Source organism: Mixophyes fleayi, chromosome 3 (assembly GCF_038048845.1).
Source record: "Mixophyes fleayi isolate aMixFle1 chromosome 3, aMixFle1.hap1, whole genome shotgun sequence".
Taxonomy (NCBI): domain Eukaryota; kingdom Metazoa; phylum Chordata; class Amphibia; order Anura; family Limnodynastidae; genus Mixophyes; species Mixophyes fleayi.
Window position 1 is genome coordinate 327,134,691 of NC_134404.1, and position 27,541 is coordinate 327,162,231.

General features: G+C 39.4%; 1 protein-coding gene across 1 annotated transcript in view; it reads right to left on the reverse strand.

Moving 5' to 3' along the window:
* KCNH1 (potassium voltage-gated channel subfamily H member 1) overlaps positions 1-27,541 on the reverse strand; it is a 308,492-nt gene that overhangs the window by 224,277 nt on the left and 56,674 nt on the right. The window contains exons 6-7 of the mRNA XM_075204209.1: positions 21,604-21,996; positions 4,965-5,394 (exon numbers count right to left, since the gene is read on the reverse strand). Of these exons, the coding sequence (XP_075060310.1) occupies positions 4,965-5,394; positions 21,604-21,996 (823 nt within the window). The remainder of the gene's footprint in view (positions 1-4,964; positions 5,395-21,603; positions 21,997-27,541) is intronic.

The window sequence follows — 27,541 nt, forward strand, 5'->3', positions numbered from 1 at the left end:
ATACTTGCTGATGATGATGACGACAATTGTTACCTGTCAATTTGATTATAAGTGGAAATTTAAAAAATGATATATATATATATATTTATTTTTCCCTAGGAAAGACACTTATTAGGTTATCCTTATTTCTACTGTACAGAACGGACATTTTCACAGTTGCTCCCGACTGCAGACACATGTTATAGCATGCATACAATACTGACATCACTAGGACTCAGCACTTAGACTAGCCCTGCAGCTGGTGCAAGAGATATGGCATTAAAACAAGTAATTTTGAGACGCCCAGAGCTTGATTCGGATGTGGCTGCGTGCGTTCGAGCTTGGCGCACCCTCACTGTAAAAATACTATGGCCAAACGCCCCTTCTCTGCCTCATTCACTCCCCGAAATCGTAGGCTGTAGTAAGTGTCCATTGCGTCCACGCACAAACAGAACAGGGCTGCGTTCACAGCCGTATCTCCCAGTTGTGGACATAAGCAGAGTAATTTTATGCTCAAAATCGGCAGATACGTGTCTCAGGCCCATTGTGAATATAGAATGACCAAACAAGCTGGACAGAAGTGACCCATTGGCCGTAAATCTACCATCGAGGCAATTACATTTTTATATACATAAAAACAACAATCAAGAACAAAATGATGTCTGATTGCCATATTGTTACAAAAATGCACACATTTGTATTACTACGTAATTACATAGTTAATCGCTTATTAGTGACTAAACACTGCTCCCCTGCAGACCTACTGAATAGATAATGAGAGCTGTTTTAAAGCAGTTTCCTTAGCACTAAAAGTCAGGAGTGAGAGTGTTTAGTACAAGAAAAGACGTAATCAACAAACCATATAAAATCTACTCCTACACACGGCCAAACCCCTGGTGTGTCAGCTAGTTGTACTGTCTGCAATGCGGTACGCACATAAAGACATTAGGTCACGCTACCCCTTTACTAAACACATGAGGTCATCCAGGATAAAAAGAGAACATTTTCTTTATGTTTATACATATTACAACAAGTGAAGTTTTCATACATTTTCAGAATTTGGTTTGACAAGCTCTGGGGAAAATATATCAAACTGAGAGTTTCCGGCAGGTTTGAACAGTGGAGATGTTGCCTATAGCAACCAATCAGATTCTAGTTATCATTTTGCAGAATGCACTGAATAAATGATAACTAGAATCTGATTGGTTGCTAAAAGCAACATCTCCACTGTTCAAACCTGCCGGAAACTCTCAGCTTGATACATTTATCTTCTGAGTTCTGTTGGACCTGGGATCAGATCAGAATTTACATATTTTGCCTCTTGGCCAGTTTACTATTTGCATCAAATAATTATAAGGAAATAATCCAGCCCCAATTGACCCAGTTGTTGGATGTTTATAATATATAGAAAAATACATACAAATTTAATGCAAAATTAAAATGATGTGCAAAGTGAGCGGCACCCCTGCATAAACGCATTACAGTTAGGACTTGGGTTTGGGTCAAGGCTTCTGGTAGCCTAGTTGTCAACACATGTAATATACTCATGGAATTTCTAGGGATACATAGCTGCTTAGCAGGTGTATCTAAACAATCACACAAGGTACTGTCAAGGTGGACCTCATTGCCCTATAATCTCTACACATGGTTACATAATATTATTTTGTATTTTAAATACTTAGCTTATGAGCAGCGATCTTTTACACATTTGTATATTGACATCTGTATTTTGCGTGTAACTTTAAATCTAGCATATCGCCGCGCTCGGAGTACAGGTGCGACAATTCTCCTCATTAAGAACTCTCTAACTTGCACCCAGGTAATGTTCGCACAAAATGTACATCTTGGGCCTGATTAATTAAGGATCTTAACTTGAGAAACTTCTTATTTCAGTCTCCTGGACAAAACCATGTTACAATGCAAGGGGTGCAAATTAGTTTTCTGTTTTGCACATAAGTTAAATACTGACTGTTTTTTCATGTAGCACATAAATACCAACTTTAAATTTCAGTGTACAAATAAGCTATCAAGTATTTGTGTGCTACATGAAAAACAGTCAGTATTTAACTTATGTGCAAAACAGAATACTAATTTGAGGCCCTTGCATTGTAACATGGTTTTGTCCAGGAGACTGAAATAAGAAGTTTCTCAAGTTAAGATCCTTAATGAATCAGGCCCCTTGTTACTAATGTGTTTAAAGAATCAAACATCCCTACAAAAGATGCATCTCAAAGGGGCATGTTCAACGTCCCTTACTGTACTCTGCTTGCATATTAATGCCCTTGATCCAAACACATGGGTCTGCAAGAGTAAGATCCATGGCACCGTAAATATGGACATAAGTCATGGACATAAGTTGTGCTCAACCGTCATGAGACAACGTTGCGCCAAGACGCAGATGTACGTGCAACTGTATATCAGGTCCTATATGCTTCTACTTTCAACTACACAGAACATTTCATGCTCACTCATTGCTTAAGACATGTGGGATTAATGAAAGGCGCACAAAGCTCAGACACAAATATGGATTCAATCATGCATGACTTTGATAAATGTAGCCTCTTATAATATCTGCTGTGTAAATTAAAGTTGTTCTTATAAACAACCTTGGCTTGTACTGGCCTCGGAACAATCACTTCCCATAAATAGCAGGCTTCAGACGTAGTATAAAGCAATATATCACTAGTCATCACCCTTTGTTAATCGCAAGGTATAAACACAATGCTGTGTTTTCCTTTACATCCTAATGAGCAGAGCGAAAAGAATGTCGGACCTATAGATATTCCCTGATTGATACATTGGTTGCATATTGATGCCAAGAACCATGTATTGTACTCATCTAATAATGCATTACTCTATCCACATGTACTAACAAAGTAAAAACAAACACCTGTGTGTTCTACCACTGATTCCTGGTGAAAGAGTTTATATAGAATGTTCAGCGTAAGGGAAGGAAGATACGGAGGAGACGTACTTACTGCCCCAGAAACCGTTGTTGTTGGAGCATTATAATAAAGTTCTAAAGCAGTCACTAAAAGTGAGATTCTACTGAAACTGAAATCAAAGATCCAAAGATACTATGGTGGATGATTACAGACAACAATACATGAAAGGCACAGTATGGATATACCACGATCAAAAGTAACGAGGTGATAATTAGTTCTCCTCTCGGACTGTTTCATGTTCTCTTTCACTCTCAGTGATTGATTACCCACAGAAAAATTATTCCCTTTTCATTTTACAATACATGAAACCTTTGTGAGCATTTGATGGGATGAGTTAATTATTACTGTACTTCATGGCTGCTCGTGACATGACAAGAGCAGAGTACAACATTCACATCGTAGGAACAGCCATATTCATAGACGACTTCTATGCATCGGTGGATTAAATCAACATTGAGGCCTGAACTGTAAATTATTATTATAACACTTCCCCATTATCTCTAGTTATTTTTCCAAGAAACATTCAAATTCCCCAAATACTATATTGAGCACAAATACATATAATGTACAATACAATATATAATGTAATACATATAAACAATGGGCAGTATTTTCAGCTTCTCTGACACACTGGGGGTCATTTATGAAGTGCACAAAGGCGTCTTTACAGCACAATTGGAGGATTCATCCACCAGGCACCTCGTATTTTGCTTGGACGCCTAGATTTCCGACAGAGTGCATAGGGTTGTAGAGCAATATGGCCACATTTATGGAGGAGCAGAAGCTTGGACAGGCAGAGGGGAGGGGTTGTAGAGCAATATGGCCACATTTGCGGAGGTGCAGAGGCTTGGACAGGCAGAGGGCAGGGGTTGTAGTGTAATATGGCCATGTTTGCGGAGGAGCAGAAGCTTGGACAGGCAGAGGGCAGGGGTTGAAGAGCAATATGGCCACGTTTGCGGAGGAGCAGAGGCTTGGACAGGCAGAGGGCAGGGGTTGAAGAGTAATATGGCCACGTTTGCAGAGGAGCAGAAGCTTGGACAGGCAGAGGGCAGGGGTTGAAGAGCAATATGGCCACGTTTGCGGAGGAGCAGAGGCTTGGACATGCAGAGGGCAGGGGTTGTAGAGCAATATGGCCACGTTTGCGGAGGAGCAGAGGCTTGGACAGGCAGAGGGCAGGGGTTGTAGAGCAATATTGCCATGTTTGCTGAGGTGCAGAGGCTTGGACAGGGGTTCGGAAGGAGTGAACGTGTTCTTAGCGAAGTAAAAAGAAGGTGCACTGTTCTGTGTCACTTTACGGAGCAGCGCAGAAACAAGATTTCATTTAGCAGAGCAAGACTATTGTAATGAGATAAAGGTTCCCTCACTCTCGGGCTAAACTATGCTTTACAAGAAAATTAGAAAAGATAATTTTGGGTGCTTCTCAAGGGATGAGAGGTTGTGCTTTGATGTAACAATTTCCACAACTGTGCAATGCACCTCCTTATGATTCTACCGCCTCTCTACGGAGACTAGGCGTACACCTCGATATGCACTGGGCGGACCATTGAGGCGCACTTGCACAAGGCCAAGATATTTTGCTGTGCGCCTTGGAAAATGACCTCCACTAACCAAAGACCTGCTTGGAATAACCCTTGCCAAAATAAGGTGCCAATAACGGTATCATACAACATTTTTTTTCAAAGTAAACATACAGCAATCCTCTTGTTCTAAGTCCATAATAAATAATACACCACAAGTACCAACTCCAAGTAAAAGTTCCTGGACTGCCCTAATTATATCCATCGTTATTAATAGGCAACGTAAATGTCATAAGAAAGAATATAGGAAACGCTTAATAAAAAACTATTACCAACTTTCTAAAAACCTTCTAACGCTGAAAACCCACGTTTGCTATATGACTGATTACCTTCAATATTGCAGCGCTTTTTGGAATGAGCACAGACAACAACCATCATTCCATGAAATATAACCAACAATAGTAGTTCACAAAATTGAACAGTATACTTTCAACTTTTGTATTGATTAAGATTGCATACTCACATCCAATCATCATCATGGCCACAGCGAAGATCTTCTCTCCATCCGTAGTCGGTGCAATATTCCCAAACCCAACACTAGTGAGACTGGTCATCGTAAAATAAAGTGATGAGATGTAGACAGAATCCTTGCTTGGCCCACCTTCCCACTTCCCGGAACCCGATAGGTTAAACCGATAAGGAGATCCAATGGTCATTCCCAACTGATAGAGCCAGCTTTCATTTCTAATGGTGGTTTTATCCTCATTCACCACTTCATAATCTCCGATACTGTACCAGATGCAAGCCAACCAGTGAGCCGCCAGACCGAACACACACACCAGTAGGACCAAGACGGCCGCCCCATACTCGATGTAATGATCCAACTTCCGTGCCACGCGGCCCAGTCGTAAAAGCCTCACTACTTTCAATGAGCTGAAAAGGCTGCTGAGACCCTAGGAAAATGGAAGAAAATATTAAGAGTCATAGTTTCATACGATAGCAATATTATCCATGGTTTTATTGTATTTTTTATTTGGGTTATTTTAAGACTTGCCAGTATGAGTTGGAGAAGAACTCCAGTGACTGGCCAAAGGGCAATTCACAATGGTCTGATGGAGTTGCCTCTTCACCTGACCTGTGTACGTTTAATTAGTATTGAACCAGACAGAAGACAGCTCCGATGAGATTGGAGGGACTATTTACAAGGCCACGTGGGGCAATGGAGCATAGACGCTTCTTACACAATTTTTTCTTACTCAATTTATTGCCCCAAGGGGATGGCACTTGTAATGCTTAGGATCAGTGATTCAATTTAAAAGTCACATGTATGTTGCATTCTGTTCTGTTCAATTGAACACAATGCATCTAAGACAAGGAGGACAAATATCTTCCCTAAGGGATTATTTAGACAAACGGAGAATCATAGTCTGTTTACACAGCATTATAAATGGAAAGCCACATGAGCAAATATCACCCAGGTATTAGGGTAATTAATCAATTGCTTGCATGATCCCTATGTTCAGACACACAGCATAGTGATCCATGAGCCAGCTCCAAATGCCGTAACATTGAGCATGCACAATCTGCTGGTGTTTAGGGCTGATCCAAGGTTTACATCGCTGTTTGTCTAACGACAGGACAATTGATAATCCAAAAGATTTTGTAATATTCATGGAAGTTTGGTCACATCTCTTTCCATCTGGAACATTGAAGATTGATCATTAAGTGTGAGTTTGAAAAGGTGAAGATGTTGCCTATAGCAACCAGATTCTAGTTATCATTTATTTAGTACTTTCTACAAAATGACAGCTAGAATCTGATTGGGTTTGAAAAAGTGGAGATGTTGCCTATAGCAGCCACAGTTTAGAAAATATACCCCCTGGTATGTAATCTATGGAGGACAGGGGGTAAATGTATCAAGCTGAGAGTTTTCCGGCGGTTTTGAAAGTGGAGATGTTGCCTATAGCAACCAATTAGATTCTAGCTATCATTTTGTAGAATGTACTAAAGAAATGATAACTAGAATCTGATTGGTTTTTCAAACCCGCCGGAAAACTCTCAGCTTGATACATTTACCTCCTGGTCTCACTTAGGGTGTACCATCCAAAAACGAAATTTTCAGTTTTAGGTATAATTACCCTTTAGAAGCATTGCAATCAATTAGTTTTCATCTTAATGAAAGCAAATGCCTGGTTTATCTCTATCGGACTATGTCTAAGAGAATAAATAAAATAAAAAAATAAAAATAGATTAAAAGCCACGTGGTTCTCTGCCGTCAGTAGGGGACCCAAGAAATTGTAATCAACTTTTCACTTAGAAACACAGCTAACATTCAATGCTGCAGAGAAGGTGATACAGTACATTAACCTGCTGCATTTCAACCATAAGGCAGATTAAAAATTAATAACATTGATCTGATTAAAACATCCTGCACAATTTTTTTGCTTTCATGGGATTTTTCCTGCTGATCTGCATGTTTGTTTCTGTACAGTGTATTAAGGTCAGAGCGGCACATTAAGTATTTCTTCTATATTTATATTTTACTTTAATAAAGTCGAAATAATTCAAACTCAAGTTTTTATGCGCAAATTACTGTATCTTTAAGGAAGTAATTACAGAGATTCTGATATATATATATATATATATATATATATATATATATATATATATATTCACACATGTGTTTGCAGCGATTAACACTCATGTAATATGCTGACTATATATGTAATCTTCATTAAATATTTTGTAACGAATCTCAATATGTGCGTGGTGTTAAAGATGAAACATTTTAATGTATATATTTTATTATGTCATTGGCCAATGCATTAACATAGTTTGTCACCAATCACTCTTGCCCCCCACCTATGCTTATATCTGTTTGTGACATTATGGGGTATATTCCATAAACTGTGGGTTTGAAAAAGTGGAGTTGTTGTCTATAGCAACCAATCAGATTCTAGTTATCATTTATTTAGTACATTCTACAAAATGACAGCTAGAATCTGATTGGTTGCTATAGGCAACATCTCCACTTTGTCAAACCCGCAGTTTAGTAAATATACCCCTATGTCTTTCTAAGGAAGCTTAGGGCAGAGAGAGGCAACCTGTCCCTCTCCAGTCAAACTGCGACACCCAGCATGCTGTCACTTGTAGTTCCATGAGAGTTGGAGCTCCACACATTCCCTATGCCTGACTTTGTGTGGTAAGTTGAAACATGTCAGGTGTCTAGTTTTGTACGTCTGGAAAAGCTTTGTTAACAAAGGGGTAGAAAGATGCCCTTCTAGTTAAATACAGCACTTCACTTCTTGCAGGCTGTCAGTGGGCTGTTCACAGGTCAGACAATCCAGGACCTGTTATGTAATGCCCTTAGTATCCATTACAACCATATGTTTTATTTCAGAAATCAATCTATGTTTACAGCACGGACAACACACCAAATACAACCTGCTAATTTGCTGATAATTGGAATTAATATAATATGCTACATATCATGTCATATCAAGATTTATAAATGGAAATGACAATATTTTTGTATCAGGTTAACCATTTATTGCAGCAATTCTTCTCTTTTTCTTTTTAATCTGTTGCCATTATCTGCTTTGTTTAATCTTTCCTACTTGTGTATTTCAGACATATAATGCAAAGAAGAGAGATGAGACAGATTGAGAAGATATTCTGGTGGTTTAAATAGAAGAATGGCTCTGTGGTTCAGGAGGGCAAAGTGATTAAAGAAGTCCTGTATTTAACACATAGTCAATTAGGAAAAAAATAATTTGATGTTTTTAAAGACAGGCCCCAGCTGAATTCATTAATTGATATGAAGGATTTAGAAAAAAACATAAATTAATTTATTCACCCCAGGTAACCGAAATAATAAATTAATTGGGAAGTTCGGGAGCAGAGTATTTTCTGCCTGACATAAGGAATCATGTTGGAGTCTCTAGTAATCTTGCATCTATTTATAATACACCATTTATCATACTATAGTCTCAGGCATAGAATACAAAAGTGTTATAATGAGCTGGCACATACCCGATTGGTAGGATGGAAAACACCGTAAAGAATGATATCTTCTACTCTACCAAATTACAACACCTGTCAGCTCAATTCTCATCCGATTTGGCAGCTAAGTGTCTGGTGGAGCCCTAATTACACCGCAGGATGGTGAAACATCTGTCAACTGGAAGGTGACTGACAGGAGAGTGCAGGAGATTGTCTAATAGATGTACAGCCTATAATTATCTGAAATAATCATCTATTAAATAGGTGGTTTGTATTAACAAGGGGCAAGGATCCATTGTGCTCGATAAATGAAAGCATTCAGCAACGAAAAGTGCAATGTTTACAATTTGCAGAGAGTGACTTTTTCAAACCACTATGAAAACATACTGTACTGACTCTAGATATAAAGTAATCACATCAATCAAATACATGGCCATTGTTGCGATGAAAATAACTAAGGGGTCTATTTATCAAAGGACGAAAATCGTTATGGCTGGTGATAGGGTTTCGGCTTACACATACATCAAGGGGGTACCAATTGCTATCGCCAGCAGTGACCTCCGTAATCCTTACTCTGTCATCTCCATCTCATAAAAAATGGTTTATTCTTTGAATAAACCATAATTTCTATGTATAAACAATTTTAAATGTTTTTTTAAAATAATTTTAACTTTTTTGCATTCTAAAGGGGAGATCAATTCTAAAAAAATCTGCTCGAGGTGTCTCCGGAACTTCCGAGAAAGAGTCAGGAAGAATTATAAGTTGTCCATTTAGGGGCAATATGCAAATAAGCCACTCCCACTTAGGACAGCAGACTTCTGGGGAATGCCATTTATACATGTATGGAAGCCCACTGGGTATTTAGAGCATGAGATGGGACAGTTTTGTGATAGTATTCTAACATACAAACAGACAGATCCTTTCACCCCTTGGTAGAGCTTGCAAGGGCAGCAAAGGGCTGCTATAGAAATGGTGTCTCTCAGAAGTCTCCTGAATTGGAGAGTTAGCTCCAAATTAGAAGAAGAAAAATACTTTTTTCAATAAAAAAAACTACACAGATAGCACCAAATTCTGCAGACTCCTTAAAACTATACTACCACCTAGGAAAACAATTTTACTAACATGTTTGGCCAAGACTGTAAGGAGGAGTCATGTATAAATGGCTGCACGGAGGGGCTCTAGGGAAAGGAACATTTTAATAAAGATTTTTACTATGTGCTAGTGCAGTGTTGGCTAACCTGTGACACTCCGTGTGTTGTGAAACTACAAGTCCCAGCATGCTTTGCCAATATATAGCAGCTCATTGCTGGAAGGGTATGCTGGGACTTGTAGTTTCACAACACCTGGAGAGTCACAGGTTAGCCAACACTGTGCTAGTGCGTCTTTAGACATGTCTGTTTTTTCCCCATATGGAATTGTTCCTGTCACTGTCCCTATAAACAAATGACATGTACATATAGTAAAGACAGCATTATTTACTAACAGTCTCTGCACAGCCAAACAGGTATCAAATTCCAAAAAGGGTTATTTTACACAGTAATAATTTGTATGTCAGATCTGTTCCTCTTAACAACACTGGGAATGTTGCCATTCCTTGTGCAAGAAACATCACATATGCTGTGGGCTAGAATCTTAAATCTTCTACACCAGTAACCTACATTTTCATGGAACCAGTAGTCTATATTCTTAGCAGATTAACAGGACAGCCCTCAGTGGTGCCGGAGGCAGTTTTTTAAATTTGTCAACAATTTTACTCGTTGTTGTATCTCACTTTTATTTCCAAACGATTTTGTTAATTCTCAGCTGGCATATTACACTGAAATATTCTAGCTGTCATTTTGTAGAATGTACAAAATAAATGATAACTAGAATCTGACTGGTTGCTATAGGCAACATCTCCACTTTTTCAAACCCACAGTTCAGTAAATATATCCCCCAGGTGTCTCTTCTTATATATTGAACTATATAGGCTATAGATGGCTACTAATCTGTTATCTCACATTGCACTTTTATCCTTTTGTGGCAACTAGCCACAAATGGATAAACTGCTGGGAATAAACTAACTTTCTAGTTTAATCCCAGCAGCCATTAGCCAACATAAACCCTAACATTACTTTATGTAGGCTTCTTGTAGTCGTCTAGCTGGCCCCTTCTAGGAGCTTCTGAAGGTCATTTACAAAGTCTTAAACTTCCTCTGCATATACTAAAATTAGCTAGTGCACATAGATTTTTGCAAAAGTACCTACATGTATACATTGTGGAGGGGTAGAAGTGTGCGGACTGAATTTCCTTTCCAGAGCAAAATTATTGAAATGATATAAAAGGTTGGAGATGGTGTTTTATAGGAGTTATGTGGAGGGGAGTACACTTCTGTTTCTGAATTCTGTCAGTTTGCCATCTGTCTGGTCCCAGTTAGGCTCTTGTCCCTTGGTTTATTTACTTGTGTGCACTATTCTGTTCTTTCAGTAATTACACTGTCTATTAGTGCTCATGTACTCTAATCTGTTTCAAACTGATCTATGTCTTCTCTGTCCTATATTGCGACCTACAGTATGTCTGCTGTGCCCTGTTCCTTAACAGCACTCTATCTCGTTGTGCTTCTCCCTACAGTAAACCCTCAACTGATAATTCAGTTATTGGTGCTTGACATATATTAGCTGGGGCCACATGTATCAGTGTTCTGGACTCCCATTTGTCAATGCTATTTTGGGATCTCAATAGAAGTGATTCCCAGTAGAATATATCTAACAATCAGGACGCTCCAAAAACAGATTCTGGGACCCCACATGTGATAGTAGCCCACAGGTTTTGCACCTCTGCCTTAAGTGATCGATGTAATTTCATAAAGTCTTAATAAAATAGAAGCTTTATCACAATACCTGTTGACATCCAGAAATGAAATGCTAAATAATATTTTCTTAGAAATGTGCAGCAATGCTTCTGGTAAAAGATACGACATAAATTTTAAATGAAACATAAGGATGATTCACTTTCAAATGTTCTCAGGTTGTTCTTATCTTAATTCCCAGCATAATTGTATATTATAGGACCCGACACAAGACTTACTGCTACAGTATGTCTTCCAGTCACATTGATACAAGTACACTATGGAGAAACATTACAGTAAACAAAAGGAGCAGGCGAATACATGGAGTGGTAAAAAGCCCTGAAGGCAGCTGTCACTTGTAATTCTTACGGGTATTTTTACTAGGCAGCTTGATTGCAAGGTGAAAATATGAAACAAAATATATTTCATTCATACATTTTAAAACAAGTGTACATTTCAAAAGCAGTTGTGACTTCAGGGAAATGCGTTTGGTGTTCACACAAGTGCTTCTATAAATTATTAAAATAGACATTATTACAAAGCAGATGTACTCTGCAAACATCTATGTTACAGAGGAATGTATTACAATTTAAAATATATGTTAGGTAGATGTGTGTGGATATATATATATCTCTATCTTTATATATCTATATCGAGAGAGATTAGTGTCACACTAGGGAGTGATGCTACCTGCTGGTATTTGCACTGCTGAAACTGGAGGTGTGGAGTTTGACGTGCCCCTGGTTTTCACTAGGGAGCCCCGCAAGAAGGTTTGGATTTAGCAGCGGGGGACACGCAGGTTGCAGTTCTCCAGCTGCCAGCGAGGCAGAAGCAGAATGGTCAGGCAATCTGGGTCAGAACTAGACGGACAGAGATGGTACTAATAGATCAACGAGATCCAAGAGTCAGGGAACAAGCCAAGGTCAAAATCCATGAAAGAAAGAGCAGACAGGAAACAATCAGAGAGGAATCAGAAACGGGCTGAAGTCAAATACCAGGAGTCAATATGATACACAGGGATTGAACTGCCTTGTAAAATTGCAATTTTGAGAGGGATTGGATTATATTTTGCTGCCTGGGAGACAAGGCGGTTGTCTTAGGTCACAAAGAGCAGACACTGGTTGCCAAGCTAGGGTCTCCATCATGAGTCATTTAGTGTCCTTGACTGCTGAGCTACCTCAGTAGCTCTTCTAGAGCTCCATTATGCGTAGATATTATTACTGGAAATCTTAATACGGAACATATTTATTTCCAACACATCAGAATTTTATTGCACCCAGATTAAAGGATCCCATACAAGGGCAGAAACTAGACTACACACGTGTGGACAAATTGGGATATGACTTTGTGGCACTTGGTCCAAACGACAGGATCCTATGAGCAGGGCCGCCATCAGGGGGGTACAGGGGTTACTCTTGTACCGGGCCCGGGCTCACCAGGGGGCCCGTAGGCACACACTTACTAGGGGGCCCGCTGTCTTTCAGTCCATGGCGTCTCCACTGCTGTTCACTGCTGTCTTGAGCCTGGCTGTCACCATGACAGCAAGGCAGCGGAATGCGATCGCGGGGGCGGAGCAATCATTCCCCTGCGATCATGTGATCTTCCTGTGACAGCCAGGCAGCTGTCAATCGTGATCGCAGGGGAATCATTGCTTCGCCCCTGCGATCATGTGATCCTCCCTTCTCCCTGATGGTGTGGTGTGACCTGACGTCATACAGATGTTCCCGCTGCTGCTGAAGAAGAAGGAGCAGCTAGCAGCAGCTGCAACATCTCTGTAAGTATATTTTAAAGAATTTTTTTTCAGATTTTTCAGTTTGTTTCAAGTAGTAGGTAAAAACCATTTAGAATACTGGAGTTGGTGAGGTGGTTGAAAGGGGAAAGGGTGATGCCTGCAGGCTGACAGGTTGTAATAGGGGGCACTATTTAATAAGTTTTGTATAAAAAAATTAATTAGATAGTATAGTTAGGAGCTGATTGACCCTTGAGATGTATAAATACCTGAAAGGGACATAGGAGGGCAAGTCAGGCTAAACCTAATGTACATATGAATACACTCCAACAGAAATATGCATATATATCTCTACAAATAATCCCATATACCTATACACAAATGTAAATATGCATAAAAATTTATATATATACGTCCAATTGTAAACAGGTTACCAAACCTGAATGGTAAACCAAACACCTATTACATTTTCAATCAGGACAGGGCCTGCATTAATTAAAATGAAATTCAGAAATAAAAATAAGAGCAATGTTGAAATAATATTAAAATATTGAGGTTAAAATACAATATGCATAACACTGGGTGGTTACTGCAATATAAGCAATGAAGTGTTTGAATACAAAACAAACCACAGAGTGCAAGTATATCACAAAACACTGTACTTCCAGCCAATACAGTCCAATATCTTTGATTACTATATGAGAGGGTCTAAGATTTCAAACCAGTGTTCATTGTGATGAAAAATTGCTAAATTTTTCATGACAATGAATTGGATATTTCTGTTGCTCATATTTTCTCTTTTTTTTTTGGAAGTTGGGGGAGGTACTTGGTCGCAGAGGGGGGCTAATCGACCGGGGCAGGCCTTTTTTGCGGTGGGGGGGGGGGGGTTCATGGGGGGCTGCCTGCATAATTTGTACTGGGCCCCATGATTTCTGATGGCGGCCCAGCCTATGAGGCACAGTTCATAGAGATGGATGATTATTCCACAGTGGGTCAGGTCTCAGTCATCATCCCAAAGTATTTTCCACAGGTCTCAATCAATATCTGTAGAGATCCTGATGAGATGTTGAGTGATATCCATTTCAGCCCACACACTCAGGGACTGGAATCGCAGTGTGTGGGCACCTTAACTGATTTAGTGATAGCAACTTTCTACAGCTGTTATGTCACACTCAAAAGGAAGCATGGGGTATTTTGAATGAGCACTTGTAGCAAAGGTGTCCTTGTGTTCTAAATAAAAATATGAGACCCTTATGTATTCACTGTGAGCTTTTGTTCCTGTCCTTGACTGTAGCTGTCTATATGATGAGATATTATCCCATCTGTGCAGAGTTAATTGCAGAAGAAGAATTACGTGCAAAAGCTTTGTTGGCAAATGCATGCTGACTGCAGGACCTCAGAAACTTCATAATTCTGGCAATCACTAACTCGTGTAAATGGAACTTTTAGGCATCCACGTATTTGACAAATAGGTTGGAACAAGAAAGAACACATGTTTTCTAAGGAATGTTGTACAGTAATTATCATTTCAGAATTGCAGATGTTCAGGGAAGTGTTAAAATAAATTCAGTTTTAAGGCAATATACTAGTTTCAAGTATGCAAAATGGGTTACTTGAAACATGGAAATGTTCTCCAGAGGGGTTAATAAACTAATATCCTGCAAATTAAAAGTGCAAATCGTAAAGAGGACACTGTGCAATGTAGATAGATATGAGGAACACATGAGTTTCAGGGCAGCGGGGGAAGGCAAAGTATAGTAGGGTAAAATGTACTTTTATTCCTACAGAAAAACAAAGTGACCAGTAAAATATGTGGCTACTAGTTCAGCACATGGTGAGTTGTCTGTGCTGAATATGTTAGCTGTCTACCAGTTACTATTGTGTGAATACAGGTCAGATTTCAGCACCACGGACAGCAACTGAATTCTCGGCTCCCAGCTCTGTCTGAGCAGATGTTTTGCACAATATTGTTATATGTGATACTGTGACTGTGCATGGTGGACACCTCAAAGAACTGGCTATTGTCACATTTGGACCAAATTCCGTTACAGGGGGTGGAGGCCTTGGCAACATAAGAACACACCGGGCTAACGAGGGTGTCACATGAGTGAACATCACTTAATTGGCTTGAATTACTTTGAACTTTTCTTTTTATCTTGTAAACTTCTTGTCACTTACCTGTCCTCTTGCTTAAGCCAAACCACTACTGCTGATCTGGCATCCATGTCCTGTCAATCATTATATCACAAGCACACTGCCGATATCCTTGTGATCCTAACAAGGAGACATCCACCCATACACGTCACTTATCTATCCACATGACCGAGATGATTCACTTATGTTTGCCTGGCATGAAAGCACTCCTACACATGTGCGTGTGCCGGCAATGATGCAAACACCAGTGACGCAGGTGAAGGGCGTGTGCCGTAATGTCATTGGGTTTATTTAGGCAATACTTCCCTTTCAGCGGTGCCTGAGTAACATGTTCTGTACTTTTGTTGTCTGAACTCCTCTACCTGCTACTACATTACTGTCTAATGATGTGGCTTGTTAGGCTACATTTGATTGCTTGTCACCCTTATCTTTTGCTGTGTTATATCATTTTATCTCTGTGCTACTTGCCCCTGAACTTGGAATGAATTCTAATTTTGAACCTGAGCGGCCACCTAGCAAATCACCTAGTGAGACAAACCTGGGTGCTGTAATCTATAGGTTCCCTGCAGCAATGTCTGTCACTCTCTTACAGGGGTCCCTGGTGAAGATCTGTGGTCCTATTAGACTGCTTTTCTGCTCACTAGCGACTTGGTCTCAGCCAGCATTAGTCGCTAGTGTCATAGTGGTATCACATATGGAGCATTGCATAAAAATATTAATTTGTTTGACTGTGTTTTTGTTATTACATCACTGATGACAGTAAGGGGGAGTTGAGTCTGTCCTTATTTCTAGTGCTATAAGTTGACACTTTTGTACCTAGTTTCAGCACCCCATAGAAAGTAACTTATTATTTGTGATTTACAGGATCTCTGGGGCTTTTGTGTTCTACACAGATTTACTCATCCTGATTGTTGCCCAAATAAAGAACAAGGTTAAACATTTTAAGATTGAAAGAAAAAAGTAAAAAGCTACATTTTACCATATATATTAGTGCTCGATGTGGGGCTGTATGGGCCGGTATGACATACCGCCATTTCTTTGTCCCACCACCTTACAGGCAGCCAGGGCTGATGGAAGGTGGGGTAAGCAAGGCAGGGGGCACCATACCTGAGAGGCACTTCGCTCCGCCTGCCTTCCACCCTTGTCCATCAACCCAGTGATACATACTTGGTGCCTGCCGCTCTTTTCTCCCTGCTCAGCTGCTTCCTTCTCACTGACTGTTGGGCATGAGGTCATCACATCTCAACTCAACTGAGTGAGGTGCGGCTCAGATAGGAGCCAGCATACTGAAGAAATGACAGAAGAGGAAGAGACAAAGACAGAAGAAATGAAGGTAGTAAGAACAGAGGGGGGTACAGTGTGATGAAGGGGAAACTTTATGATGAAGGAATGGACAGTGTGATGAAGGACGGGGCACAGTGATGATTGGGCAAAAGTGTGATGGAAGGGGCAAAAATGTGATGATGGAGGTAGCACAGTATGATGATAAAGGGAGCACAGTATGATAAAGGAGGGGGCACAGTGATAAAGGGGCAAAATTGTGATGAAGGAGGGTGCACAGTGTGATGAAGGAGGTGGCACAGTGTGATGAAGGAGGGTGCACAGTGTGATGAAGGACGGGGCACAGTGATGATTGGGCAAAAGTGTGATGGAAGGGGCAAAAATGTGATGATAAAGGGAGCACAGTATGATGAAGGAGGGGGCACAGTGATAAAGGGACAAAATTGTGATGAAGGAGGGTGCACAGTGTGATGAAGGAGGTGGCACAGTGTGATGAAGGAGGGTGCACAGTGTGATGAAGGAGGTGGCACAGTGTGATGAAGGAGGGGGACACAGTGTGATGAAGGAGGGGGACACAGTGTGATGAAGGAGGGGGCACAGTGTGATGAGGGAGGGGGCACAGTGTGATGAAGGAGATGGCACAGTGTGATGAAGGAGATGGCACAGTATTATGGAGAAGGGGGCACAGTGTGATGAAGGAGGGTGCAGTGTAATCAAAGAGGCACAGTGTGATGAAGGAGGCTGCATGGGGATGAAGGAGGTGCAAAAGTGTGATGAAGGATTGGGCACAGTGTGATGGAGGGGGCACAGTGTGATGAAGGAGAGGGCACAGTGTGATGAAGGAGAGGGCACATTATGATGAAGGAGAGGGCACAGTGTGATGGAGGGGGCACAGTGTGATGAAGGAGGGGGCACAGTGTGATGAGGGAGGGGGCACAGTGTGATGAAGGAGATGGCACAGTATGATGGAGAAGGGGGCACAGTGTGATGAAGGAGGGTGCAGTGTAATCAAAGAGGCACAGTGTGATGAAGGAGGCTGTATGGGGATGAAGGAGGTGCAAAAGTGTGATGAAGGATTGGGCACAGTGTGATGGAGGGGGCACAGTGTGATGAAGGAGAGGGTACAATGTGATGGAGGGGGCACAGTGTGATGAAGGAGGGGGCACAGTGTGAAGAAAGAGGGTGCAGTGTGATGATGGAGAGGCAAAAGTGTGAATTCACTAGTGCGAGGGAATAATAGGAGCAAGAACAGGGATAGATAGAGAGGATCAAAGAGTAAGGAAAGAGCGAGAGAAGCAGGATGTGAGACATAGGAGAGAGCTGGCAGGGAGGGAGGGAGGGAAGGGAACACCTGCAATGAAGATAGGGGCACATAGGAACAGAAAAAGGAAACCAATAACGGAAAGATAAAGGGTAACATGGAAGATATAAGGGAGGTATTTGGAAAGTTTTATTATAATATTATGGAGATATGAGTGAAAATGTTAGAACACAAAGGAGACAGGAGGAAGAGTTGGAGGGACACAAAGGAAAGGTAATTGGACACAGGAGAGGTGGGGGACACAGGGCGGAGAGCATCATTTAATATGTTTATATTATACTATATACTGCTAAAATTAATTTCACTCTATCAAAACCCTTAAATCTTTGAGGGACCCAGGCACCCAGCCTTTCATTTCAAAGTGAAAGTTCCATACCAGCACTTCTAAATTGCTGCTTAAACTACTGATATATACCATATATAGTCTTTGCACAACTATCATAAGGAGCTGATCTTATAAGTGTATGAAAACTACCAAATCAGGAGTTGATGCCGCAATTTCTGATTTTAATTTCGCTTCTACTGTAGCTCTGTTAAAAAAAGTGATCATATATAGTCTTTCCTCCTTGGCCATCACAAACAACTATACCCACACATAAACAACTTGTATACAGTGTCTAAAGTAATTGTAAGAAAGAACAAAAAGTTGAAATGACCGAGCCAAGCGTGTCACTTACAGTATGCTTGTTATGACATCTCAGTCTCTGCAGAACATCTCTTTTATTTTAAGAGCCAATTACACAAATCACCACTTTCCACTAAAGCTGTGTAAGATAGAGAAGCACAACCCTCCTTAGTTACTGAAAGGAAATTACAACATTAACCAAAAGATATAGGAGACAGCATGTTGGACAGATTCACATCAGTGTCTTAAGGTGTATTATTTACCTTAGTAATACATGGGCTTTAATGTATATTATTATTAAAATGTAGCTTTATTTAAGGATAATCCTATCCCCTTATTCCTGTATTTGTGATTAGAGATACCAATTAGATAAATGACGTTACTTACTAGCTGAGCTGGTGTTGACGGTAAAACTTTTAAATTATATTACAAATTATAATCAAAGAATTTTCACAATGTGGAAACCTCATGAATTTTACAGATTTTTTTGCTCCCCTAGAAGAAACTTGATTATTGATTCTCCAGAAGCTAATTATAGTGCCGCATCCGTCTTCCACCGGCCATTATACACAATCATAAACAAGCCAGAAATTCAGATAAAGTTGCATCTTTCTAAACCACTCAAGAAAACGGTACATTGGCAGAGAGAACAGCTCATTTAACAGGATGCAAACTCTAGTACGGGAAAGGCATATATATAGGCATTCATCATCATTGCAGATTATACCTTCTCTACACCATCTGAACAATATTTTCCAAACAGGCTGCTGAACACAACAATTTTGGGCACTTTAGTTGAATTGGCTGTTTGAACATAATAGTCCTGTCTATAGAAATAGAGTATTAAAGGGTGAAAAAAGCAACTTCCCGGCAGCTCGTTGAAAGAACTTTTGCTTATGACCCTGAAAAATGCCCATTTGTTAACATGGATAATGAGATTGGTTAATAATACTGTTAGGGAGATTGTAAGTATTTCAGTATATTTAGTGTATTATATATTCCAGTATTAAGATACGCTGTATTTTTTATTGCATTTTCAACATTAAATTGCTAATAATTTAAATATAAGTATGTTATTGTAGCTGTGTAGATGAGGGTTAAATTCCTTTCTGTTTTTAATAACATGATCTACCAGTTACATTGTTATTATTATTTTGTGATATTTTCTGTTTAAAAATAGAAAAAGAATATTAAAACTATAAACAAGAACTTATAAAAACGGGTTTTAAATATCAGATAATAGGGTCATATTTCCATTTTCCTTGTGTCAATCACACTATTGGTGACCCTGAATAAATCAATAGCTGACCAGATTTCCATGCCTTCTTAACGACACAAACATTGGATATATTTGTTATCATTGCAACAGTTATTACTGGTAGAAAACAGTGCAAAGTTAAAGAAGAACTAACACTTTAACATTAGTTGGATACTGGGGACCTGATTCATTAAGGATCTTAACTTAAGAAGCTTCTTATTTCAGTCTCCTGGACAAAACCATGTTACAATGCAAGGGGTGCAAGTTAGTATTCTGTTTTGCTCATAAGTTAAATACTGACTGTTTTTTCATGTAGCACACAAATATCAACTTTAAATTTCAGTGTACAAATAAGCTATCAAGTATTTGTGTGCTACATGAAAAAACAGTCAGTATTTAACTTATGTGCAAAACAGAATACTTATTTGCACCCCTTGCATTGTAACATGGTTTTGTCCAGGAGACTTAAATAAGAAGTTTCTTAAGTTAAGATCCTTAATGAATCATTCCCTGTATGTTTAACATTTTCCTGGATGTCGGAAGATCCTAGTTTACAGAAAAACACATAAAATCCTTTATTAATTTTAACTTTATTGTCAGGCCTGTTTGCCCCTTCTCTGATAAAGTCCATCCCATGCTCAAGTCACTGACTTGTTACTTATGTATGTTTCTGTATTATCTAGTTAACAGCTTCATTATATATTATAGAAGCATGGCCTGATTACAACTGCAATCGTTTGTAGAATTGTTTGTCAAATGGTAAAACCAATACACGTAGAGCTCTTTAAATCCATTTGTCTATCTTAAGTTCCTAATTACCAGCTCCCACCACCTTGGAGGACATTACCAATAGCTATAAAGATCATAACAGTTATTGAAGACAAAATGCAACGCAATGTGAGGACCAACCTTTAGACAGTTTGTTATCAAACAACCAATCAGAACACTTTGCTTACATTTAACCCTTATAGCTCTCAGCATAATCAACATTTTCAGCAACAGATCCTCATCAGGGGTAAACGCAGGATTTGTAGAGGGGGGTTTCCACACCATTCCGCCAGTGGGCGTGACCAGCATGTATGGGGGCGTGGCTATAATTTTAGACAGTGCTTGGCTGCTCTCCAACTCTTCCTATCCCCATAATATACATGGGCAATGCTGCGTGCACTACTGTTAGGTGCACACAGCTCTCCCTTTTCAAGCAGAGCCGTGTGAAGCGGGGACAGGGTCCAGCACCCTTAATTATACAGTGCCCCAGGCTTGGAGGGGGGTTTCCAGGCACTAGGAACCCTCCCCTTCCCCCACCTCAGTTTGCCTATGCTCATGACAGCTACAAGGCAGACAAGGTTGAGATTTTAGAATTGATGGAAGTTTGGAAGAGTCTCTAGATCAGTATTGAACAACATAAGCCCACTCTATAACATGACATTCTAATATATTAATATTTTTTAGTATTCATGTGTCTACTTTCCACAATCATTCCTTAAGAAAGCATTACACCTAAAATTCAAGTTTTAAATATGTGCTGCTATTATTAACAAAAAAAAATACATGGAACCATTTCAGGAGACTTGGAAATTAAGATATTTGATATAAAGTTATAATTATGAGAAGAGATTTTTTTTCCAATGTATGGCAAACTTCCTGTCTGTAATCTCATTGTATGTACTGCAGACACTTTTAGCTGAAAAGGGCGGATTGTACAGATCAGCGTGTATTTAACTGTACGAAAATTATATATTCAATTTAAAATATGTTAGGTTCTGTCAAGGTATGGGAACTTTTACACGTGTATTTATGAATGGTTTATTACCTATTTATAGAAAGCACCTTATTTATTAGTTTCAGTGTTCATTTAATTAGATTAAGTTATTTTGATGTCATAATTCAGTAAATATGAAACATTTCCTTACGTGGCTCTTGGAACAGACAAACAAACAAACCAACAAAAATGAAAAACGTTACCTCATCCACATTCTCAAAGGCATTGATGACATCATAGGGTAAACAGGACAAGAGATCGATGACGAACCAGGTCTTCAAGTAGTTCATACGGATTAGCTTTGGGTCAGAAATGACCTCCCCAGCAGGTCCAACAAAGGTGGTGTGAAAGTTGAGCACAATGTCCACCAAGAATATTACATCCACTATGCTGTCCACCACCAGCCAGGCCACATTGTTCTGTTTGGTTTTGAAGGACACGTTGTAAGGGACCAGAATAGCGGTGTAAAAGGTTAAAATCAAGATGACCCAGTCCCAGGTGGTTTTGAACACACAGTAATGTAGAATGATATGTGGTGGGGTCTTCGGTGCTTCTTGCTTGTATTGCGGAAGAATCTCAGAACCCAGTTGCAACACCTAGAATACAGGAGAGATTTATGATGGAACGTTAACCCCATCTGTATGTTACATCTGTTTACATAATCAGCTTTTTTTTGCAATTTTGCCACCTTGTTTATCATACAGAACAAACAATGGCCCCTTCATAGAAGACGACATCTTTCTGCAGAAAGCCGTTAGACCAGGCAGAGAAGTTGGAAAAGCAGTTGCACGACAGATGGGAAATGGCTTTAACTGGATAGCGCCAATCAGTCCACTTATAAATGACCCCCTATGATGGTTTCAATACATTATCTCCAGCCATTTATAAAACAACAAATTGTTCTATAATATATTGCATCTCTTTAGCGGTAAAACCCATTAGTGAGTCTTCAATGCTGCATAATTTTATTATGCTGATTTACTTCTTTAATGAATAGCTGCAGATTAACTTGATCTATAAAAAATAATTATTTGTTCCCCTTACAGGAATATATTACAAGCCGTATATTTTCAAATGCCTCTCTCAGTAATGACCACTGCTACGAATGCTCAATAATGATCTATAAATGCTCATGGACACCAGTGAGCATTCTGTGCAGAATTAATATCATAAACAGTCTATATCTTAATCATCTAGATAATAATCTATAGGGTAAAAGGTGCTATATCCTTTGACATGATGCATTAAAGTGTACATAGACCGGTATAAATGTGCTGTTTAGTCAGTGACACCATAATACAAGGATATGAAAACTAAGATACTGTGCTCACAGGAATTTATACCTAATTCACAATAAATACAGTGTGTGGAACATTGGAGAAGTGAAAGGGAAGTATCATTATTTTATCATTGATGTTTCTTTTGTTCTGGCATGTTTTAAGTTGTGTATTTTTAGTCATTACAGAGAGCAAAGCATAAAAAAGGAGTAACTTTGCACCTGGGCAAAACCATGTTGCATTGGAGGGGGAGGTAAATTAAAAATGTGGGGAGAGATTTATAATTGGGGCAGGACATGTCCTAGATCAACTTTACATTTCAGTGTACAAAAAAAGCTATCATGTATTTGTGTGCTAGATGAAAAAACAGCCAGTATTTTCCATATGTGCAAAATAATAAACTAATTTGCACCCCTTGCATTGTACCATGGTTTGTCCTAGAGTACATTTACTCCTTTTTTTGTATTACTTTCCTTAATGACTCAGGCGTCTTGTGTTTTATTCATACTCTCGGTGGTTTCCTCAAGTGCAAAATTCTCAACATCAATCATAACCTAATAGTGATAACATAATTTATTTCTCACTAACATTTGCCCAAGTCCTGAGTCTAAACCTACCCTAAGATTCGTCCCTATACAACAAAAGTCCCACAGCACAACACAACCTAACTGAACGTCCAAAGCTCTGACGATGTCTTGCCGAATTCTAACAAGCTCAGTGTATTAAACTTTGTTTCATATAGATGTACATTTCACACTACAGTTTTTCTGCACCATTAGGAGCCTGACATCCCTACTCTCTACTTTTGGGAAACGCGCTCCTTCCACTATGTATGATATCATTATGTATTTTTGCATGACACTGCAGCCCATTAACTTGCCTCTGTAAGCGTTCTCTTGTCATATAGAAATAGTACATTTGGAATTCTGTGTAGTTTTATTATATAAATGCAAACATTTTAAACTAGCCATTAAAATTACCAGAAGACCCTCTTCTTGGACCCCAAGCTAAAGTAAATCTCTATAGTTTGTTTAATACAGCACGTGGCTTAGTGGTTAGCACTTCTGTCTTACAGCACCTGGGTCATGAGTTCAATTCCCGACCATGGTCTTATCTGTGTGGAGTTTATATGTTCTCCCCGTGTTTGCGTGGGTTTCCTCCGGGTGCTCCGGTTTCCTCCCACACTACAAAAACTTACTAGTAGGTTAATTGGCTGCAATTAAATCGACCCTAGTCTGTCTGTCTGTGTGTGTTAGGGAATTTAGACTGTAAGCTTCAATGGGGCAGGGACTGATGTGAGCGAGTTCTCTGTACAGCGCTGCGGAATTACTGGCGCTATATAAATAGATGATGATGATGATGATGATGATGATGATGATGATGAAGGAAAGCTTCCTTTGATGTCAGCCAGTAAGCCGAAGCTCAGCGATGGAGTGGACAGATAGCGACCCTTTAAAAATTTGTTGCCCAGTAATTTCTCGTTTCATTCTTGTAAGTAAGTAATATATAGCTCTGCCACTAGTAGTTGTTTCATATAAATATATTTATGGCTTAAATGCAGTTTCCATTAAAATTCTAAATTCTATTTTTTGTTGAGAACACTGTGAGTAACTGTGCGGTACCATTCAGAGAGAATCCGAGAGAGACAGAAACTATAACAGGAAGGTCCTCTGAGACTGGGACACATGTCACTTCCACTGCACTGTTCAGCATTAATGTAATCTCTATGAGAAGACAAGGTCCATCAGTTACAGGAAGGAATCTGGCAATTCACAGGGGTAACAGATGTCATCCAGTTGAAGTGACATTTGAAACATTAAATCTCTGCTCTTTCTTTGTCATTTGTGTGAGGATTGATCATTGCAGCTTTTCAAATTCATGGTTTATCTAAAAGAAATAATCTGGAACAGAAAAGAATACATCTAGTGCAGCATTTTCTGCCAAAAGTTAAGTACATCTTTTATGCAGATAACAACTGGGTTCCTCTTTGTGTATTCAAGCTGGGGATTGTTTCTCTATCTGCTTGTACAAAGCCACTGATCCTGTTTCCTTGCTAAAAACTGACCCAAACTTAAAAGGAAACTCCACATAATAATAATAATAATAATAATAATAATAATAATAATAATAATAATAATAATAATAAAATCATATATCCGAAATCAGAATAACATGATTTGCAAATGGTTGTAATTAAATTTATTGCTGTATTTTGGAGGAAAAAAATAGGCTATTCCTAACAAATCTAATTGTGAGCTGAAGATTTCAGCCTACATGTATCAATCCAGTTTGAAAAGGTAACAGCTGAGCTGTCAACTCCCTTCCCTATTCATTATAATAGAACTAGGCAGGCAGCTCGGATTACTGTTTTCTTACTTTGTTGAAACAATGTTGAGGCTTTCTGCACATGAACAGGAAGAGAACTGAATAGAATTAAATGTTCTTTCTCACTCACAAGATAAAAAAGAAGTTAGCAAATCAGTTGATTAATAATAGGGGAACATGAATTTAAATCACAAATATAAGGGATTCCGCAGGGGTCCATATTCCACCGACTTCCACTGCTACCTGCTCCAGAGACCGCTTCCAAAAGCAAGAGCAAAGCTAAAGTGCACCAAAGCGCATCCAAGTATATAACTAATGCAACAGCCGATTAAATGAGGTTGCATATTAGTTGGAAGCCCTCCGTGCATAGCATAAAATTCTACGGACGTCACTGATGCTCAGTGCTGCAAGTGATAGAGTTTCCCCACATGGAAACAGCTGCTGGAATCAGGTAATGACAGGGCTCCAGTGGAGGGAAAGGTGTTGGTACTTGATCACTTTGGGTGGGGGCTATTGTACGAGAAGTGTTAGCCCAAAGGGACATCCCCTTTAAGGGGGATAATGTCAATTATCCATATTACGTTATCCGACAGAAATATACAACAGGTTTAAATATCTTACCATTTATATTTTAAATGGTACTTGTTTGCACTTCTGCAAATTGGTATGTGAATGTCCTCTATTGTTTATCAGAACAACGGCACTATCAGCACGGATTATAAATTCATAGGGGATTGCCACTGACTATAGTACATGTCATTCATTATACAATGTCATCCATCTGCTTGCACAGAGATAATGAGTCCTGTCATTTACTGCGAATTACATTCTATTGTGTCCACGTATTGGTTCATTCAAAATACAGTAACTAGTTACCTATTCTCTGTGTTTGGAACGTTATGAAGATGCAGTTTAGTAACTAAACATTGGATTTGTAAATGCACCTTTAGCTGGCACGTCTAGCAGTGACTTATGGACTAAAAAAGTTAATAGCTTTTAAATTAAAGCAAAAATAGTTACTTCAGTTCCAATCATTACAGTGAGTAGAATATTTATAAATAGTATGTTTACTCTTTTTAACATCTTGCTTTGTTTATTTATCAATCTCGACCACAATTACTCACTCATCACTCATCACTCTCCCTCCTCTAAATAAAAATAAAAGACTATGTAGATTACACTCAAATAAAGCTGGATGAGAATTAACTCATCCAGCACCAAAACATGCAATGTAGCAAATAATTAAATACGTTTAGGGCTCATTCACATCTAATCATATTTTATGTGTTATTAATACAAATTGAACACATTAATGGTGCAGGACACACTGGCACTTTTTGACATCTTAATGTTGCGTTTCAGAAGGCATACTGTTATTTTTCATGTGTTTGTATGTATTTTTCTATTTGTTGATTTGAATGGAAAAAGTGAGGAGTTTAAGGGCTAGATTTACTAAGCTGCGGGTTTGAAAAAAGTAGGGATGTTGCCTATAGCAACCAATCAGATTCTAGCTTTCATTTATTTAGTACCTTCTACAAAATGACAGCTAGAATCTGATTGGTTGCTATAGGCAACATCCCCACTTTTTTCAAACCCGCAGCTTAGTAAATCTAGCCCTAAGTATCTTAGAATGTTGTTCATGAGTGAAGGAAAAGGGGACGTGAGGTTAAAGAGCTTATTGGGTCACTGTACTGATACGTGGTAGGAAACTGGGTTGCTAATTTGTCGGACAAGACTCGTTACTGGTCAATGTACATCCTCATCCCCATCTATGGTCAAGAGCTGTGGTAATGAGTGAAAAGTCTCATTTTGGCACGCAGGTGGCATTTGGGGATCTTTAGGTCCGCTCTGTGTCCTACCTCCCGCACAATTATTTTCGCACAAATATGAAACATCTAAAAATTTGTGAAGGCAGCGGGACATTAAATGGTGCTGCCAAAGAGTCATCACACCAAGGACAAGGTTGTCTAGAAAATCTACAGTATTCCATCTCAGTTCAGCTGCTGGATCCAGTGAGTTCAGCTGTTATTGCTGTTGCCATCTCTATTCCTCCTTTGGTGATCTCCAATGCCTCCATAGTGAGAGCTGCCGAACATGGAACTGTCCTGGATCTATTTCCAACCGGGAGCTAAAAACACTGGGCTACACACAGTTACTGTAAACTAACAGATAACAGCAGCTATGGCTGTGCTGCATGAAGGCAAAAGCCTCCTCTAGAACCAGCAGAGGATCATCATCATCATCATCACCAATTATTTATATAGTGCCACTAATTGGGCGTTCAGTTATGATGAATGGTGAAGGACAGTTCTGGTGACTGTTTTAAGAGTTCTACACTGATTGGTTCATGTTACGTGTCTCTGCCTTCTGCTGTCTCTCCTCATTACAACCTTACCCCACCACCGGTAACTGCACAGAAACGCCAGTCACCAATGACTGCTTTATCATTCTAGGCTCATAATGCTGTTGACTAACAATTGGCACTTCCCGCACTAGCAATTGCAGCTGTTATTCCGCTTCCTTAGGTAGCCCGCACTGC